A 14,738-nucleotide genomic window follows, 5' to 3' on the forward strand; every position below is an offset into this window, starting at 1 on the left:
TTCTGGTCGACGCTGTCGGAGAATGACGGGCATGGGTAGTGCGTGAGTCTGCTGGCCCGCTTCGTAGGGCGGGGGTGGGTGCTGTTCGATGAACCGTCGCAGAAGCTCTTCAGGATCGGTGTTATCGTCCGCTTGATGAGATTGACCCAGCTGTTGACGCTGTTGAGCTTCGTCGAGCTCAATAGCCCAGTGCTCCTCGTCGTCACTAGAAGACTCGTCTACGAGTGCATCTTGGTGTTTTTGAGTAGTAGACGTGTTCGATGAACCCCCGGCCTGTTCATTTCTCTCGCGGGCTTCTTTCCGTTCTTTTTGGTCCGCTCGATACTCCTTCGTAAAATCGACCGCTCCGCCAATGAGTTTCGAAATTGGTCCACGTCCGCTCATCGTGTTCTTGTTGGTGTAATAATGGCTCACGTAGGCTTGTATGTATTTTGAAATGCACATATCTTGGCAATTCAAACGCAGCGCGGTGACAGGACGACACAGTCTTTATGGCTCATCATCTCCTTTGTTTGCCCATTAGGCTACCGCAATTTACTTAGACTTATTTGGGGGCTCATTTCGCCCGACAGGCCATGCCCGAGCTATGAAATCCACTGAAGCCACCGTCGTAGGGGCTATGATTTTGCGGGCTGTGGTTTGGTTGGGCTCACCCAAAAATTAGCGTAGGATTCCCCAATTCAGCTGCAGTCAGCAGCCTCAGATGTGGCTGTACAGCCAAGAGTCGGAAATGATCGTCCCTTCAGCCCAGCTAAGCGCCAAAAGCTTGCATGGACCCGGCGTTCTTTATACAGACAATAAAGACGTGGAGTGAAACAACCAGTTGACAGACCTGTCGATGCGCCCGCATGACTGTTGGGGAAACAGTTGGTAAAAGGAACCTCTCAGCAGGCACAGCAAGGAAGACATGAGAGACAGCCCAAGGAGAGGCCCAAGAGAGACAGGACGGTCTTAGGCCCATCACCTGCTATCGCCGTGTCATAGCCGTAGGCAACAGCAACAGGCAATCTGCCAGTCCCGCCATGCCACTTCAAACGTCAAGCGCAGAGGTAACGAGGGTCATTCACATAGGATAGAACATTGGGAAGTCCAGGAGAAAATAAGTCAATGTTGTGAAAACAGGCCCATCATATGGCCCAAGCAGGAACGTCGTCATGTTGCTACCGTTGTCTTCTTCCGCGTCACTGAGCCATCTCCGATGCCCGCTTTGATGCAAAGAAGCAAATCAAAGACACAAGACGCGTCAGCCCCTGCAACTGGTCATTGCCAACGCAAGTAATTAACAGTCTGGGCCGGCCAAAGTCGTCCTCTTGACGTTTTGCCTCTAGATAGGGCAAGATCCGGCAGTGATCAATCGTCAGACAACGCCACACGACAAAGCCACCGTAATACCAACCACCAACAAACCTGAAATTCTGGGGTAACGCAAACGTGTGGCGGGTGTTTGCGCTGAGCACACCCCAAATGACGACTGCCAATGGCCCGTCGCCTCACTGGTGGAGCGACCGTTTCCCTGTTTTCTCTGGCGAAGATCATCGGATCCGTGTGCCGGAGCCCAAGACAAGCTCCCGCTACCGCGGGAGCGGCTGGGGCTAGGCTCACGAGTCCCCGCAAATTCACGTCATGAATCCCTCCCTCGTCGTCATTGACGTACCTTCTTATTCCCGATGCTCGATGAGCTTCTAGCGACGATGTGGTGCCTTAGCTGCTGGCCGGGAAGTTGAGGATTGTCCGCGAATGAGTGCCAGCAGTAACCCCACATGAGCTCATAGCAACACAATCGCAATCCCGCGAGACATGGACTGGTGACATTTTGTCTGGGCGGCAAGGCCGCAGCTTGGCCTGGACCAGCGTTGGAGCTCTGACATCACAACGAACATCCGCTCGCGATGGACGAACACCTGGGCTCAACGACGAGTATTTGATGCCCAGGATCCCGCAGCCAAAGCTATGATTCCTTGAAATTGGAACAGCAGATTCAAAGACATCAAACAAGTTCAACTACTATAATCAGCAATCATGGGTATCGGACAGAAGATCAAGGATGCGCTGCATCATGACAGCCCCCCAAAGTCTTCCACATACGAGAACGACAAGCCTCCCGGGAGCTTTCCCTCCGAGACCGCAAACACCAAGCACACAAACTTGACAGACGGCCGTGATCATACCACGACCGGCAACACAACCGGCACCGCTGGTACTTCGGGCCTGAACGGAAAGGACACTACCACCACCACGGGCACCGGACGTCACAGCCCCACCAGCAACCTGACGGGCAACACCCACGGCGGAGCTATCGGAGACATTACCGGCAAGACCCACCGCACTACCGACTCCGGCATCGATGTTGGTCATGGACACAACCGTACCGGTGAGCAAGACACACAGAACCCGTACTGGGGCTCCATGGGCCGTGAGAGCCATGGTGTGATCGGTAGCGCGGATTCTTCTGGCCTGACCGGCTCTAACGCTCGTGCAGGCTACAATGATCCCGCCGGCACCCACGGCCCTCACGGCAACCGTGCCGAGAACCTCGCCGACCCCCGTGTCGACTCCGACCGCGACCACCGGGACGCTCCTGGTACCGGTCTGACCGGATCTAACGTACACAACTCCAACGTTCGTACCGGCTACGACGATCCTTCCGGAACTCATGGACCCCACAACACCCGCACCAGCAACGTGGTCGATTCTCGTGTCGACTCTGACCGTGACCACCGTGGTGCGCCTGGCACTGGTGTCACTGGTACCACTCATGGTACACACGTTACTCACGGTACCACTGGCCTGAACAACTCCAATGTTCGCACCGGTTACGACGATCCCGAGGGAACTCACGGCCCTCACTCGGGCCGCGTTGCTAACGCTGTTGACCCTCGCGTCGACTCCGACCGTGATCGTCGTGGAGCTCCCTACGGCGCCAACAAAGATCTCCCTCACCGTCCCAACGAGCAGTACGGCGCCAACGATCGCCTTAGAGGCCAGGGTCCCGAGGCTGTTGGCGGTGGCGTCTACAACCCCAACGTTCCTGCTGGTCACCACGATCCCACCTCCAACGTGGACCGCTCTATTGAGGGATCTCACTTCACTCACACCGGTCACGCCGGCAACACGGGTCCTGGCGCCCAGACCCAGCACGCAACGCATACCAACCCTTCCCTCATCGGGGCTCACAGCAACGACCCCTACGACACTAGGATGAGAGACAGGGATATGGGCTATGAGCGCTCTGGTCACGGTATTGCCGGCGGTGTTGCTGGAGCCGGCCTTGGCGCTGCTGCCACCGAAGCTTCTCGCAGACACCACCACGATGACATCCGCGAATCTGGCTACGGCGCCAACACCACCCGCAGCGGCGTTGACGACTACTCTCGCACTTCCGGTTCCGGACTCACCGGCCGCGAGCCTGGTGTTCCTAGAACCAGCATGCTGGACCCTTACAACGAGTCTCCTACCACTCACGGAGTTGGTGCTGATAAGGACGTTGTCGGTGGACGCAATGGTTCTCCCCCATTCAACCAAGGTTCGCTTCAATCCTCTATTCCCTCCGGTATGGGTCCTGACCATTACGGCCCAGGCCACGAAGGTGCCAAGGTCATGCATACATGCTCCCACTGCGGCAACGACAATGACATCAGCCGCTACTTCAAGAAGGATGCCGTGTACCGCATGAACTAATAAGAGTGTTTGGGTTTATGAATAGCGTGTTTTGTATACCATCATGTACTTCTAGTTAGGTAGTCATAATGAGCATGACATAATGGAACCAGTCCACATTGAACTTAACAATGAGCGTTATGATCCGAGCAACTTCTCAACTATGCGCTGGTCAGGCTGACATGTAATCAAGAACGAGCTGTGCATCTATACGACTCGAGTCTTGCAGAGCCTATTGGGTCCTTCTCCAGCGCACCTTCATGTCTCTATCGGGTGACACGGCACCTGACCCAATTGCCGACTTTTCGTCTTGCGCTGGCCGATCCGAACTAACACCATCAAAAGTCACCCATTCGATAAACTCAATCTCAAATCTGGAGATGATCATAGCAGCGACTAGCATGATCTCTTGCTTTGCGAAGAACCGACCAGGGCACATTGAGACGCCGCCCCCTATGTCCTGTGTTAGTCCTCGCCGAACTATTATGGATAGTGATGCTTACCGTATGGAAAGTAGTCGCTTGGCCTGCCAGCCATGGAGAATTCCATCATCGATTTGACATGCCCAAGGTCATCCTCCTTATCAACATATCTGATGTGTCTTTCTGCCCAGAAACTCGACGCTGGATGTCCCTCTACTCCCCACACGGACTCATCTTGCAAGCCAATTTGTGTCGGGGCTTGGACCAGAGATCCCTTCGGTAGAACGTATCCATCCCATTCGATGGGTTCCATAACCTCTCTTGTCACATTGATCGATACATGCAGACGAAGAGTCTCTGCGTAGACGGACTGGAGCAAAGGCAGGGCCAAAAGCTTCGTAACATCAATCGCAGGCTTCGACGTAACGGGATCGGGATCAATTGCTCCTTGCACTTCCTCTTTCACCGCCTTCCACAGATATGGGTTCTTCGCGAGCTCCATCATTACCCAAGCCGTCTGAGGAATGCTGTTGACGTTGAATCTGCTGATAGTCAGTACGGAATGTAGACTTCGCACACACGTGTTGCTTACCCGGATTGAATGCCTAGATGCTGCGCAGCACGAGACCTCATAGAGAACTTCTTGTCCCTCCAGAAGTTGGCATGTCCTCTCTGAAGTCTGGATCCGAATGTCGGTTCCCAGTCGGCATCCGCTTCCATTCCATCCCAATCGAAAGTATCCCATGCGTCCTGTAAGAATGTCTCCATCATATCTAATGCTTCTTTCTGCGCTTTTCTGGGTCCAGGATTCATCCATGTCGGCAACCCATACATCAGCTTCATTGCTACCTTGTCGTACTCCCACATAGCGTCGACGAATTCAGGGTATTTGTCAATAAGCCGCCTGCCCGCCAAGGTCATGACAGCAGCCTCAGCCATGTCCTTCTTCAAGAACTGGAAGAGGCACACTTCTTTCCATTCATTCAGCGGCTGGTTTTCTAGTTTTTCTCCAAAGAAGTCCGTGAAGTTCTGCGCCAGTTTCGCTGTCGGCTCAGCACGCGACAAGTGCTCCGTGAAGATATGATGCATGCCGCTCCATATCCTTTGGTCCTCCGGAGTATCCTCGGTTCCGGGAGCGGGGATCTTCAAACGGCCTGTCTTGTCGCGAGCCCATCGTTTAGCATCTTGTTGGTCAACTCCATGAACCTTTTCTGTGACCATGAGAACGAACTTGTCCGAGCTGAGTTGAGTGCTGCCAGCGCTGTTCCGGAAGAGCCTTTGAACATTTTGAGAGCCAGAAACCAGATACACTGGGACTGAACCTAGGTTGAACTTGACAATGTTGCTCTTCTTTAGTGCCTCTGCGGCTCTTTTGAGGAACCCGTGGTTGTCAGTCAGGTATTGATACGTGTTGGAAACGTAGGGTATGCGCTCTGGTAAAGAAGGAGGCTCAGCTGCTTTCTTTCGGAATATCCTACTGACAAACAGGATGCTGATTAAGGGCAGTATCAGCCAGCTGAGATGGAGGACCGTGGTGCTCGAGTAGAACACGTGTGGCAGGCCCGCTGGTGACCTGACTTCCGATGCGTTACCGTCATCCATTGGAAAGTATTACGATTGAAGTTGAGATCCGATTCGAACTCTTCCATTAAGGAGAAATGGCAAGAAAGGAAGGGAGGGGGTGAGATCCGTCACATGCAGTGTGTCTCACAACCACGGCATGCCCCATTGGCGCGTTGCGCCAACTACCAAGCTACCCTGACGGGGATGGAGACATCACGCCACATTCCCCAAACCCAACTAGATTGCATTGTTCCTCTATATCTTGCTATTTCGGCTTACGATTGTTGATACTGGCGATGAACTTCACGTGCATACGCTTGCTTGGTATGACAACGTGCATCGTCCAAGTCTTCCCGATGAACAAGACTTTTTTTTACTCCGCTCCATCTAGATGGGCCGTTTTCCATTGACCGGCGATATCAGATCCAAAAAGTGCTATTTTCAACCCTAGTCCGCGAAAGTCTACCAAAGTCCCTCAAAGACAGCAAGAATTTTGACGATAGTTGTCCCTTTTCAGGTGCGAGGTGACCAATCACGATCATTGATTACCATGCAGGATGTATGAACTTGATCAGGTTGGAAATCGTAACAGGCTAAGTGCTGACATGCCCTTGGGCGCCACCTTACCCAACCAGGCCTCACTCGCAGCCGCTTACACAGAAATCTCAAAAGATTGGCTGATCCCAAGGGAAAGCAGCCGGCATAGAGAAAAGTCCTTCAACAGACTCGATCCAGTCCAGTGGCTGTAGTCCAATCTCGTCGAACGAAGGCAGATGGTTCGAGTCCGCATCGTCGACTTCATTTGAATAAGTCTGCACAGCGTTGACTTCTTGGAGCTCATCTGAATGGGCATTGCTACGGGAATTCCGCTTCCTTGTTGAATCTGCAGATGAATCCGACCGATGGAACCAGAGACCATTGAGGAGCTTCGCATATTTCGCGGCGATATGATCTGCGTCTGTGGCTGCGATATCGAGTACTCCGATAAATCGTCGCATCAAGTCTGCTGTCTGGGCATGTTTTCCGGATGAGATAGCGCCAGATGCATGTGCTTTGTAAAGGAATACAGACGAATGTATTTCGTATCTGATTGACGCTGTTAGTGGTGGCTCTGGTCTCCAAGCAAGCAAAAGATCGGACACTCACAAGTAGAACCGAGCGGGCATGTACCGCAGATATTTCTCGGCATCAATATCTTCAATAGCAATCCTCAATAGAGCTTCTGCAGCGTCTACAGCCTCGTAAACATGACGAGCATCGGGACTAGCCATAGCTGAATGTGGGAAGCATGCCGACTTTGAGACTTCTTGGGTGCCGGATGTCGATGCCCGATAGAGAACAGCTTGAAAGGCGAAAGCGTTAACGTAAAGACAAAGATACTTCTCCGTCATCTTGAGACATGACTTCAGATGCTTAGAGCATGTGAGTCCGTTCCAAACGAGGTCCCACGCAACAATGGCGCGGCTTGCATCATCGATGTACTTGGTGTAATCACCCCGGGTCATTAGTTCTCCAGTACGTTGTTTTGATGCAAAGAGAATATCGTGGGCGTTCCCGAACAAAGTTGTCAACTCAACCTGTGCCTGTAGTAGAGATGCAAAATCTTCCCCTGAGGTGTACTGTGGTTGTAGGGATGGGAAGTCGTCAGCTGTGAATCGCGCAGATAGAGCCGGTCCTCTGCTCCAGAAAGCTTGGCCCATGCGGATAGAGATCTGGCGATCAGACAGGTATGTAACTTGGATTGAAGTCAGTAAAGCGAACTTTGAAGAGAATTCGAGTAGAAGGAGGTGTGACTGACATGTCCATGCCAGCCGTCTTCTTAGCAATGCTGGGTCAGCTTCTTTGTCTGCCCTGAACGAGGAATCTTCAAGTCGTAGCAAGTACGCAAGCCTGACAGCGAGCCCTAATATCGACCATGCTGCACCTTCTCCCCCGTCATCATTTTGTCCCAGTGTAAGCGGAGTCCATTCTCCCAGAATCAGGAGCCCCTCCACAGATCCTACGCTGCGTATTGTGGACATGCCAAGAACGACATCGAGGATGAGACGTCGCATGTGTTGCCATATTGACTGATGAAGCTCGGTCAGGTCGGACTGATCTCTTGAAGCCACTACTAGAGCGGCTGTGAGAAGGAACGATTCGTGCTTGATGGTATCGGGAAGGAACTGTGGCATAAGCACATTGGCGGGAACGATCGGGAAGAATGGATGATAGTTATCGGCATAACTTGCTTCTGTGAGTGATTCAGTCTCTTGTAATTGGACTGTAGACTTACTGTCTTATGAGATTTTGGAGGGTGACTAGATCCAAAGCGCCCTCCTTGACAGGATGATACTCTTCAATCGCTTGATGCGCTGTAAGCTGGTTTCCAGGCGACGCTAAAGACGACAGCTGGTCAGTCCGGGCTTGCTGTCCCGGAGACAGAATCGAGTCTAAGATAGAAGATGCGTTTCCAGGTGTTGATTTGTTGAGTCCGGCATCTCCTGGCTCATCATCATCCCCGTCCTCCGCCGCTCGGGCAAGGATCAGCAGGGCATCAGAGGGATTCTGCAGGGACCGATGCAGTGGTTGTTCTCGAGGCTTTGGCGTCTCTACACTTGTTTCAGGGACAAAAGATGACACGGAAACCACCGAGGGCGCCGTGGCAACGTCAATATCACGTCTTTGCCTCTTGTTGCCTCGGTACTGGGAGTAGTCGCCGCCACGTCGCGACCCAGCTAGGGAGCAGTCGACTCCTTCGCGGACACACTTTGCGCACGGCGGTCTTCCCCGTTCGCCAATGCTGTCTCTGTAACGCTAGTTAACAACCAAAATCTTCGGTAGAACGCCTTGTGAACCGCAACCAGAGCTCTAGATATCATCCCTGCTGGGGAAATCGATCGGCCGGAAGGCGGAGGGACCCACAAATCACAACGCGTCTTGCGCGCGCGACACCTAACACATGCTCGGTATTGTCTTACACCGGTCGCTTTGGTCATGTTCAAGGTTCCGGTCCGGGGAAAATACGGGGTGGTGAGCGTGAGAACCTGGGGCCGCTCGTACGACCGATGCGGGGGTCTGGGGACGGTTATAGATGGCCGAGCGCCGGCTATAGACGACTAAAGACGGTGGGGTCGACGCGGGGTACGGCAGCAGACGGCCGAGGATGTTCGACCTGGCTGTTGAACAGTCAGGCTTTATGGAAAGGACGTCATTGGGCAGAATGGGTTCGTTTGGTTTAGCATCTTCAGGACTTGTGGCAATAAGTTCTTGGTTTACTGCATCAGAAAAGCCGAACGAGGCCGTATAAAGCGAGACGATAATCAGCTACGATCATTCACATTGTTCAAGTCGTAATAGCGGTTCCAAAATAATTCCATCACATCCGAAAGCATAAGAACTTGCATTCCATTTCATCTCCTTTATACACAGCATACCTAAGTAAGCATCATGGCGCCCGGAGTGCTCCAGTCCGAAGCCCCAGCTTCGCTGCCAGCGCACAAGGTCAAACAGCTGGACCACCATGAAGCGTACGACCCTAACAACGACATCTACGGCAACTACTTCCCGGCCGATCCTAAGACCCTGAGTCTAGAGTCCAACTTTGGGCCCATGGATCCCGCTTCGATTGGATACCTCCAGCCTACCCAACGTGATACCCCCCTCAACGTGATGCGGGAGCGCTTCGAGCGCGATGGATATCTGCTCGTATGTCCTTTGACAGCAATTGGATTTTGAATACCTGAAACATTTCTGACATATGGAACAACAGATCAAAGATCTTCTTCCCCACGATCCGGTTCTGAAGTGCCGTCGCGAATACTTCTCACACATGAGCCCCAGCGGTCTCCTCCGTCCCGGCACCGACCCCGCCGAAGGCACATTCTCTGGCAAAGACACCAAAAAATACCTGCCTCCCGGTAACCTTCGCCGTCTGTTTGGCCTCAAAGATGATCCGGAGAGCGATAAGTACGCTGAGCTGATGGTGTCAGCGCACGAGGCCGACTTTTACATCAACTTTTGCAAGTTCCCCGAGTTGCGCCAGTTCGTCAGCCGTTTCACCGACTGGCAGTCTCCCCATATGCTCCAACGCACCATGCTTCGAGCCTTTGTTCCCGGCAGCGAGCTTACACCAGTCCACTTCGACCAAATGTATCTCCGCGCCGGTCCTCCAACCAGTCTGACCGCCTGGGTACCCATCGGGCCGGTGTCGCTCGAGGGTGGCGGTTTGATGTACCTCGAGGGATCCACTGATATTGGCATGAAGACCGAGGACGACTTTGCAAAGAACGCGCATAACCTGACTGACGAGGAGCGTGTCAGCGCGTTTAACAAGAACATGAACGACGGCGGCTTTCTCAGCCGAGACACAGTGACATACGGCAAGGAGACGAAGAGAAAATGGTTGATCGCGGGATACGAGGTCGGCGACGTCATCTTCCACAATCCGTACATGGTCCACGCCAGCTGCAAGAACAAAGACCCTGACGCGAGGATCCGTTTGGCTACGGATCTCCGGTTCGTCGACCCCGAGAAGCCATATGATAGAGTAGGTGATGTAACCCCTATATTCACACCAATTGGGCTAATCATATGCCACAGCGCTGGATGAAGGTTTATAAGCCCCTCGACGGGTTGTAAAACATGACTTGGCAAAGAGCGTTGGCGATGCTCTATGGGAGTTTGGATACTTGAAGATTGTTGGCATATACATAAAGTAGAATGGCACAAATCAGATTAAAAAGGAGTTATCCTTTTCGCAATGTTCCAGAAGTTCACGAGACTAGTGGAGAGCTTATGTCGCTTCTATCTCACCTTAGCTACTATCTAGACTTACTTTCAACCGTCGAGACATTGAGAATTTGGACAGCCTGATCAATCTCGTACACAAATATTTTGTCACGTAGCGTGACGCGATAGTTTCTGATGTAGAGTGTGACACGTGTCTGACTGCCCTCTTGTTCTAAGCTGGCGTGGTATCTCTGCTGTTACTCGATTTCATCGGGAAGTGCCTCAGCTATGAAAGCCTCGCTCAATTTGCTAGCCAGAGAACCCCGGAGACTCCTTCGTTTGCATCCCGCCAAGTCAGCTTGGCATTAATGTCACCGGTGATGGAGAGCAGACAGTTCCGAACGCCAACGAGACCCGACAGATTGGTAATCTTCATGATGAAAAAACTAATCTAGAGCATCTCATTTGTGGGAAAACCAAACACTGCGAGCCTCAAGCACGGCAGATACCAGGATAGTGACATGAAAGCACGCAACTTCAGCAACGCGGTGCTATAACGGTACACATAACACTCCATACCCAGGGGTGACAGGCGAGAGCTGCCGTCAACGCGGACGCCAAGCAACACCCATCCTCCAGTCCGCGTGCGATACGCCACCATCCATCTATAGCCGACGCTAACTCACCCCAAGACTCCAACCAATGTCTGACTCGGTATCCTCATGCCGACAGGTCTCCGGCTTGCCTGTCGTCCCCCATACCCCGGATTTGGGGTTGTGGGGTCGACGGGCTGGGGTAGCTTGCGGGGTGCAAGGAGACGCCGGTTCTGATCGAACCCCGAGGTCTGTGACTTGGCCGGCTGTCTATTACCGTAGGAGAGTTGATGATAAGGATGAAGAGATATGTCAGCCCTTCGATTTACCTATTTAGTCTATCCGGATGTCAAAACCATTGGGTTTCATCAACATCGAGGTTGTCTTTCCCAAACTCGACAGGTTGTCCTTTTTGAATCCGATTTCGTCGAACTTTTCACGCAGTGTTTGACGCAGAATTTGAGATGGGATTGTTGCAGAAGATTGTTCGCAATGAGGCGACCAAATCGGATCCTCCCGAGATTTACAATGCCCGAGTTGTGCTCATCAGTCTCGTGGTAAGTTGCTCTGAGCGCCATGGACACAGAACAGCACCGAGAATAACAACTTTGATAGGCCTGCGGCGGAGCCTTGCTCTTTGGTATGGACATGGGCATCATCGGGGGCGTCTTGACGATGGACTCTTTCAAAAAGTGGGTTGTCACGCTCTCAAAAGGAGACATTGTTAATAAACTTTCCACGCAGGGAATACGGACTCATGGACCAACCGAAAGCTGTTCTCGCCAGTCTGGAGGGAAACGTTGTGTCAGTCATCCAAGCCGGTGCCTTCGCTGGCGCTTTGCTCTCGATGTGGCTGGCCAACCGAGTAGGCCGACGATTCTCCCTTATCATCGCCTCGATCCTAGTCTTCGTCGGCGTTGCATTGCAGGCAGCTGCTAGTGGGCATATCGAGGCCATGTATGTTGGCCGGCTCGTTGCTGGCGTGGCCATTGGTATCGCATCTTCAGTCAACCCGCTCTACGTTTCGGAGAATGCGCCTCGTGGCATTCGGGGTCTTCTCACGGGCCTTTATCAGCTGAGTATTGTAACTGGTTTGACAGTACGCCTTGTCAACCCATATCGTTCTTCACATGCTAATAAGATCCAGCAGCTCGCATTCTGGATCAACTACGGCTCATTACTCCACATCAAAGGCCACAGCCAGTATATCATCCCCCTCTCCCTACAAGCCTTTCCCGCCGTCATCCTCCTCGTGGGCATGCTCCTCGCCAACGAGTCACCCCGCTTCCTCGCCCAACGCCACCCCGACAAAGCCCTCGCCGTCCTCGCCAAGCTGCGCAACCTGCCCGCGGACCACCCCTACATCGTACAGGAGATGGACGGCATCTCGAGACAACTGGAGGAGGAGCGCGCCCTGGCGGTCAACGCGTCGTCGTTCTCGCTGTTGAGAGAGGCTTTCACGATCAAGTCGTACCGCAGGAGAAGCCTTCTCTGCATCACGCTGATGATGTGGTCCAATCTTACTGGGACGAATGCCATGACGTACTACAGCCCGCGGATCTTCGCCAGCGTTGGGTTGTCCGGGTCGGCTTCTGGGCTTTTTGCGACGGGCGTGTACGGTATCGTCAAGATGGTTTCGTGCGCCATCTTCATTGTCTTTGTGACGGATACTCTTGGAAGAAGGAAAAGTCTGCTGTGGACGGGAATCGTTCAGGTGAGGTCGTCGTGAGATGTTGACCAGATGGCAAGGCTGACTCTATTTGCTCCAGGGCCTGGCGCTGTTCCATGTTGGGTTCTACATCCGCTTCGATCCTCCGGTGACAGGGGAATCTGTGAGCGCGCCGGGATACGTTGCACTCGTTGCCATCTACATCTTTGCAGCAGTAAGTGGTGGCCATCATGCAATGTGCTTATCGTAGTTGACGTGCTGACAATCTTCTAGGTTTATCAAGTAAGTCAAACCTCACTTCAGTCGTCTCCTACTCTCAACGTCGCGATGAGAGCTTTCAATCTTTGAACACGATGCTTCTCTTCTCAAGATCACCTTCTTCAGTCATAACAGATACTGACCATCAGCAGTTCGGTTGGGGACCCGTCGTCTGGACCTACTCCTCCGAGATCCCTCCCGCCCGCCTCCGAGCGTTGATGATGGGCATGGCCACGGCGAGCCAGTGGCTCTTCAACTTCGTCGTAGCGAAAGCGACCCCGAGCATGTTTGCCACTCTGGGGACCAATGGATTCGGCACGTACTTCGTCTACGGCACCTTCTGCTTCATTATGGTGGTCTTTGCGTTCTTCTTCGTCCCCGAGACGGCTGGTGTTGCGCTGGAGCAGATGGACGAGCTGTTCGAGAAGGACTCGCTCAGGGACAAGCTCTTGTTCAGAAAGGGGCCGCGGCTGAGTTCGAGAGAAGATGCGGCGGATGAGGGTGTGCTTGACAAGAAGAATGCTGAGCATGTGGAAATGGCGTAGGCATAGGGAAACACAGCAATCAATGTTGTTCGACGATTCGATAGACGAAAACAGAAGTCCCTGTTGAATGAGACTGTGCGTTGCATGGGAATGCTTCCCACACGTGCTTTCACTGATATTGGTGACCGAGCTTACACCGAGAGAAAGTTGCTTGCTGAACAACCCTCCTAGACGTATGTGCAATCAATTGTCAGTTCATATGCAACGCAGTCAACGGCTGTCTCGAAGCCGCGCAACCTAGATGACTTGCGCCAAAGATTCGCTTTGGCCTAGATAGGCATGCTTCGAAACAATACACATGGGCCAGATTCGCGAGCAAGCCAAAGTCCAGATGGAGGCTCTGCATCCGCGTTGACTCGCAGCCATCACACGTCCTTTGTCCGCTTTGTCCCGCCGTAGTGGCTTGCGTCGTCGGCGCGACGAGCCGAGAAGAACCCAATTGCGCCCAGAGAAAGCCAGATGGCAAAGTTGAAAGCTGACATGCGCAAATATGCACGCAAATTCGGCCGCGGCCCAATGGCGGGAGCGGCAGAGCAGCAGCGCGAGCGCTTGGGGGAGAAAACGTGGCCGTCTTGCCTGGTGCAGCGTACGTTGCGCCGTCGGGCAGCAGCCACTGGAGTTGCGGGATTGGCGCCATGTGCTTCAGCGGACGGCGGGGGATTCGTCCATTGTGCGTCTGGGAGATTGAGCCATCGAGATCAGACGAGGTGCATTTTCACGTCGGGCGATGTAGGGTACGAAAGGTGCAGCAGTGTAGGCGAAAATGGCTCAGTTGGAAGGGCACGCCGTTCAGGCTGATGTGAGGGTGGTGTTGGTGTTTGGGCTGCGTGGACGAAGGCTAGGGAACGGCCGAGATGGTACCTTTTGGCATAGCGGCGCCATTGATGGACGCGTTGAAGACGGGCATGCATGCGGTGATGGGCTGATGAGATTTGCTGGGCGAGGATGATGCTGCTGCTGCCAAGTTCGGATGGATAGGATGGACACGGCTCAGTGATTGAGGTTGTATGTACGACTAACTGATGATATGCAGGGCAATACGTAAGTGTCCTTGTCCGCAGGTACACATGCATAAGAAGAAGACGGTTCGGGTCACCGATTCTCGTCGATTAGGTATCGGTTTGATGAGGCATGTCAGCTGCGACAAGCCAGTGAGAGGTCGAGCCGATGACGATGTGGTGGTGGATGGGATGTAATTAGATGAGGGGAATATCTCGTTGTTGGTACGCCAACGTTTGGCATGGAACAGACATCAAGAAGGGGACCGCAAAGTTCAGTGAAGAGAGAGCTGGCGATCGCGTTCCCGATCCCGATGGGATGG

General features: G+C 53.1%; 5 protein-coding genes across 5 annotated transcripts; 3 read left to right on the forward strand and 2 right to left on the reverse strand.

Annotated features, from left to right (window-relative positions):
* Positions 1 to 2,019: 2,019 nt before the first annotated feature.
* On the forward strand, positions 2,020 to 3,678 carry CGCA056_v005941 (uncharacterized protein; the record flags this gene model as incomplete). Its single annotated transcript, XM_037321192.1, has 1 exon — positions 2,020 to 3,678. The coding sequence occupies one exon, from the start codon at positions 2,020 to 2,022 to the stop codon at positions 3,676 to 3,678; it is 1,659 nt and encodes a 552-aa protein (XP_037179337.1).
* A 211-nt stretch (positions 3,679 to 3,889) lies between these two features.
* Positions 3,890 to 5,681, reverse strand: Cyp7a1 (Cholesterol 7-alpha-monooxygenase; the record flags this gene model as incomplete). The annotated part of the gene is made up of 3 exons (XM_037321193.1): positions 3,890 to 4,110; positions 4,161 to 4,621; positions 4,672 to 5,681. 3 exons carry the CDS (start codon positions 5,679 to 5,681, stop codon positions 3,890 to 3,892), a joined length of 1,692 nt encoding a protein of 563 aa, XP_037179340.1.
* Positions 5,682 to 6,307: 626 nt separating this feature from the next.
* CGCA056_v005943 (uncharacterized protein) lies at positions 6,308 to 8,620 on the reverse strand (the record flags this gene model as incomplete). Its single annotated transcript, XM_037321194.1, has 5 exons — positions 6,308 to 6,728; positions 6,789 to 7,377; positions 7,441 to 7,868; positions 7,918 to 8,438; positions 8,603 to 8,620. The coding sequence occupies 5 exons, from the start codon at positions 8,618 to 8,620 to the stop codon at positions 6,308 to 6,310; spliced, it is 1,977 nt and encodes a 658-aa protein (XP_037179339.1).
* A 451-nt stretch (positions 8,621 to 9,071) lies between these two features.
* On the forward strand, positions 9,072 to 10,262 carry CGCA056_v005944 (uncharacterized protein; the record flags this gene model as incomplete). Its single annotated transcript, XM_037321195.1, has 3 exons — positions 9,072 to 9,329; positions 9,394 to 10,170; positions 10,224 to 10,262. 3 exons carry the CDS (start codon positions 9,072 to 9,074, stop codon positions 10,260 to 10,262), a joined length of 1,074 nt encoding a protein of 357 aa, XP_037179559.1.
* Positions 10,263 to 11,409: 1,147 nt separating this feature from the next.
* Positions 11,410 to 13,417, forward strand: qutD-15 (Quinate permease; the record flags this gene model as incomplete). The annotated part of the gene is made up of 7 exons (XM_037321196.1): positions 11,410 to 11,502; positions 11,561 to 11,637; positions 11,690 to 12,044; positions 12,093 to 12,659; positions 12,715 to 12,828; positions 12,888 to 12,896; positions 13,025 to 13,417. The coding sequence occupies 7 exons, from the start codon at positions 11,410 to 11,412 to the stop codon at positions 13,415 to 13,417; spliced, it is 1,608 nt and encodes a 535-aa protein (XP_037179558.1).
* Positions 13,418 to 14,738: the final 1,321 nt, after the last annotated feature.

This window comes from Colletotrichum aenigma (genome assembly GCF_013390185.1).
Source record: "Colletotrichum aenigma strain Cg56 chromosome Unknown KSG_Cg56_contig04, whole genome shotgun sequence".
Lineage (NCBI taxonomy): Eukaryota > Fungi > Ascomycota > Sordariomycetes > Glomerellales > Glomerellaceae > Colletotrichum > Colletotrichum aenigma.